The sequence below is a fragment of the Gadus chalcogrammus genome, chromosome 12, assembly GCF_026213295.1.
Source record: "Gadus chalcogrammus isolate NIFS_2021 chromosome 12, NIFS_Gcha_1.0, whole genome shotgun sequence".
In the NCBI taxonomy this organism is placed as follows: Eukaryota; Metazoa; Chordata; class Actinopteri; order Gadiformes; family Gadidae; genus Gadus; species Gadus chalcogrammus.
Window position 1 is genome coordinate 30,126,946 of NC_079423.1, and position 3,622 is coordinate 30,130,567.

At 45.9% G+C, this 3,622-nt stretch overlaps 1 protein-coding gene across 1 annotated transcript in view; it reads left to right on the forward strand.

Moving 5' to 3' along the window:
- Window positions 1–3,622, forward strand: part of fstl3 (follistatin-like 3 (secreted glycoprotein)) — a 9,183-nt gene continuing 5,561 nt past the window's right edge. The window contains exons 1-2 of the mRNA XM_056604741.1: window positions 1–205; window positions 561–746. Of these exons, the coding sequence (XP_056460716.1) occupies window positions 133–205; window positions 561–746 (259 nt within the window). The 5' untranslated portion in view covers window positions 1–132. The remainder of the gene's footprint in view (window positions 206–560; window positions 747–3,622) is intronic.

The following is a 3,622-nucleotide window of genomic DNA, read 5'->3' on the forward strand; positions in this document are numbered from 1 at the left end:
TCCACAACACTTTCATTCACATAAGAGCGAGCTACCCTCAGGAGGAGCACTGCATAGACTCATCGCCTCATTGCCGGAATAACTTGTTGATATTTTAGAGAAAAAGTTCTACAAACTTATTTTTGGAGGGGAATGATGGGGGCTTTCACGTTCATTATCGGTGTGACTCTGATTTTGTGTCAAGTTGGGACAAGTCCTGCCAACGGTGAGTAGACTAGACTAGATCAGTACATATCTCTGATAAAAAGGACTTATTTTGACTTTGCCAAGTACATTTTATAAAAGTTTAAACTTTGTGAAACACACTGTTGCAACTTTGCAAAAAACATTTAAAACAGCTACTGCTTTTTTATGTGAAAGCAGGAACTTTACTCAACTTCCAGTTTAAAATGTGGAAATCTGGAGTAATGGAGTAAAATACAACTTTAAATGACACAGAACTTATAGGTCTGCACTCCAGCTCAAGCGAGTCGCTCAGTGACTCCTGTTCACGTGTTTTCAATGAAGCTCTCGGGTGGTTTTGATGTGTAACGCGGTGGTGCTTTGTGATCGTCTCCCAGCTGGGATGTGCTGGCTGCAGCAGAACCAGGACCAGAAGTGTGACATGGTGCTGATGAGGGGAGTCACCAGGGACGAGTGCTGTGCCGGGGGACGCCTGGACACCGCCTGGTCCAACACCAGCCTGCCCATGAACGAGGTCAGCCTGCTGGGCTTCCTGGGAATCGTCTCCTGCAAACCCTGCAAAGGTAAACACCCCCAAACGGCCCGATGTTACAGGTCTGTGGTGGGCTGTGAACAGTTCACACTCAGGGGAGGGTTGTTATATAATGCCTATAATAATGCAAAACACTATAATTCAATATAATACCTATCTACGGATAATACCTCATGATCTGGTGGGTGATAAGTATCATTCATAATTCATGTATTTAATCATGGTTTGAATTAAAAAGATCAGGTGACCCGTCTACATTTCTGTATTATTAATTTGGTAAAAAATGGTGAAAGCCATGGAAGCAGCTCTGGTACCAGAATCCTGTGGTACAGATGGTTTGTATTGTGGGCTGAGGGAACACGAGAGAAAACCACCCGTTAGTAGATCTTTGATAGAGATAAGTTCAACCCAGTTGAAAACAACAACATGCTTTTTAGGCAAGCAACTGCGATTTTCATTGCTTACCCAACAACCACTAACAACTTATAAAAGCAACCTTGAGTCCATGTTATTGTGTCTAATGGGTTGTGTTTTCTGAACAAGAACACTTTTGTCAGAAAGGTATTTTCTCTCTCTCTCTCTCACTCTCTCTCTCTCTCTCTCTCTCTCTCTCTCTCTCTCTCTCTCTCTCTCTCTCTCTCTCTCTCTCTCTCTCCCCTCTCTAGCTATCTATCCCTCCCTCTGTCTCTGTCTCTCTCTCTCTCTCTCTCTCTCTCTCTCTCTCTCTCTCTCTCTCTCTCTCTCTCTCTCTCTCTCTCTCTCTCTCTCTCTCTCTCTCTCTCTCTCTCTCTCTAGCTCTAGCTATATCTCCTTCCCTCTCTCTCTCTCTCTCTCTCTCTCTAGCTCTAGCTATATCTCCTCTCTCTCTCTCTCTCTCTCTCTCTCTCTCTCTCTCTCTCTCTCTCTCTCTCTCTCTCTAGCTCTAGCTGTATCTCCTTCCCTCCATCTCTCCCTCTCTCTGTGTAGTGGAGCTGGAGCCAAGTCATTTGCGTCGTATTTATACAGTGAGTTCCCTGTGAAGCGCTTTAACAAAATGCAGACATGGACCCAGGCCAGGTATTCCATCCAACCCCACCCTGCTGCCCTTGGAAGACTCTAGACGCCCAGCTAGGTTCATGCAGGTTCGCTCAGCGTTAAACGTTGTTTTCCTGACTGCGGTACCCTCCTACATCCCCATTGATGGCTGTCCAAAGACATGAATTGTGTGATGTTGATCAATTCCAGTTCATAACCCAAGCTACCCGTCGGCTCTGGACCAAACACCCCACATCTGTTTGGGTTCAACCCAAGGATTTCTTGCCTTGTCTCATGTTAAGAAAAACAGACCGAGATAATCCGCAGGTATGCGCAGGGTTAAGGGATTTACGGATTGGGTCTTTGCAGAATATATACACTACCACTGGGGAAGAGTTTCATTAAGGAGCTTCGTTTTTGTGGCATTACGATAAACGGCTAAAAGGAAAGAGCATTTACCTTCAAAGCATTATCTCATTGACTGAGAACATTATTTTGGCTAGATAAGACACAGAGTTCACAATAGGTTGGTTCAACTCAATTGGTTTGTTTGATGCGGGTTGGAGTGGATTCCTCTTTGTTGCCATGACCGATACGGAAATGAAATCATGCAGATTCCAAAATAAATGCCTACCATATGTTCAGATTACCGGGAATCACAGTGTGGAATCATAGCCTCTATCGCTTAGCCTTCTCTGGTACAGCATGTGTAATGTAATTACAAAGAAAGAACACAACAGAGATATTAACGTCCTCACAAATTTTAACATCTGAAACCCAGTCGTAAAAATCGTCTCCAAAGGTTTCAGGCGGTGCGTTCCTCTGGCTCCGTTCATTTCTTGAAGTATTATCAGAGAAAATATCCATCAATCCCAATCGAGTTACTCACATATCACATCACACCCTCCACAATGAAAAGCCCTTGTTATTTTTTATGTAGAGAAGAAAACAGAGCGAGAGAGTTTGTGTGTGAAACAGAGAGAGAGAGAGAGAGAGCAATTTGGAGAACATTAAAGTTCTGCCAGAGTAAGGAAATAGGTTTCCAGCGGGGGTTTGTGTGGGGGGTTTAGCGAGGGCACTTATCAACACGGTATCTAAACCCACCAGTACCAGGCACGGGGAAGCAGCCAGGAGAGAACTGCGTCAGGTGTTGCCTCTGCCTTGTAGTAGGATCACAGGTCCTCCTCCAAAACCACAGACGTTATGGGGTGTTAGTGGAGTCTGGCCTGGTTCCTTTAGCTGTTAGACTCTCTCTCTCTCTCTCTCTCTCTCTCTCTCTCTCTCTCTCTCTCTCTCTCTCTCTCTCTCTCTCTCTCTCCTCTCTCTCTCTCTCTCTCTCTCTCTCTCTCTCTCTCTCTCTCTCTCCTCTCTATCTCTCTCTCTCTCTCTCTCTCTCTCTCTCTCTCTCTCTCTCTCTCTCTCTCTCTCTCTCTCTCTCTCTTGCTCTGTCTTTATATCAGCTTGTTAAACCTATCTGGCCACCTCTTTGAACTCGCTGCGCCTTGATAAACCACCCCAGCCCCTCTCTCCCTCCCTCCGTTCCTTCACCACCCCCCTCCTAAGGGTACCGGGGTACCTAGACAGGGCTGCATCTGGGTCTGAGCGATGTGAACCCGCGCAATCTGCACCGCGTTCCAAATCCTCCCCCTTTGTTGTGAGACCAACAACATGCGATGGGGTGATCTGTAAAAAAAAAAAGCCCATGCCTCTCCGATTGATTGAATCGACGCAACTCTATCGACAATGATAACTTATAAGGACTTGGCCTGGTTCAAAGTGCACTCTTTAAACCCTCGGTGCAGACGCACAGTGAACCTGATCCGTGTGTGTTCTGTTTTGTTGGTTTTTTGTTCGACAGAGACCTGCGAGGGGGTGAAGTGCGGCCCGGGGAAG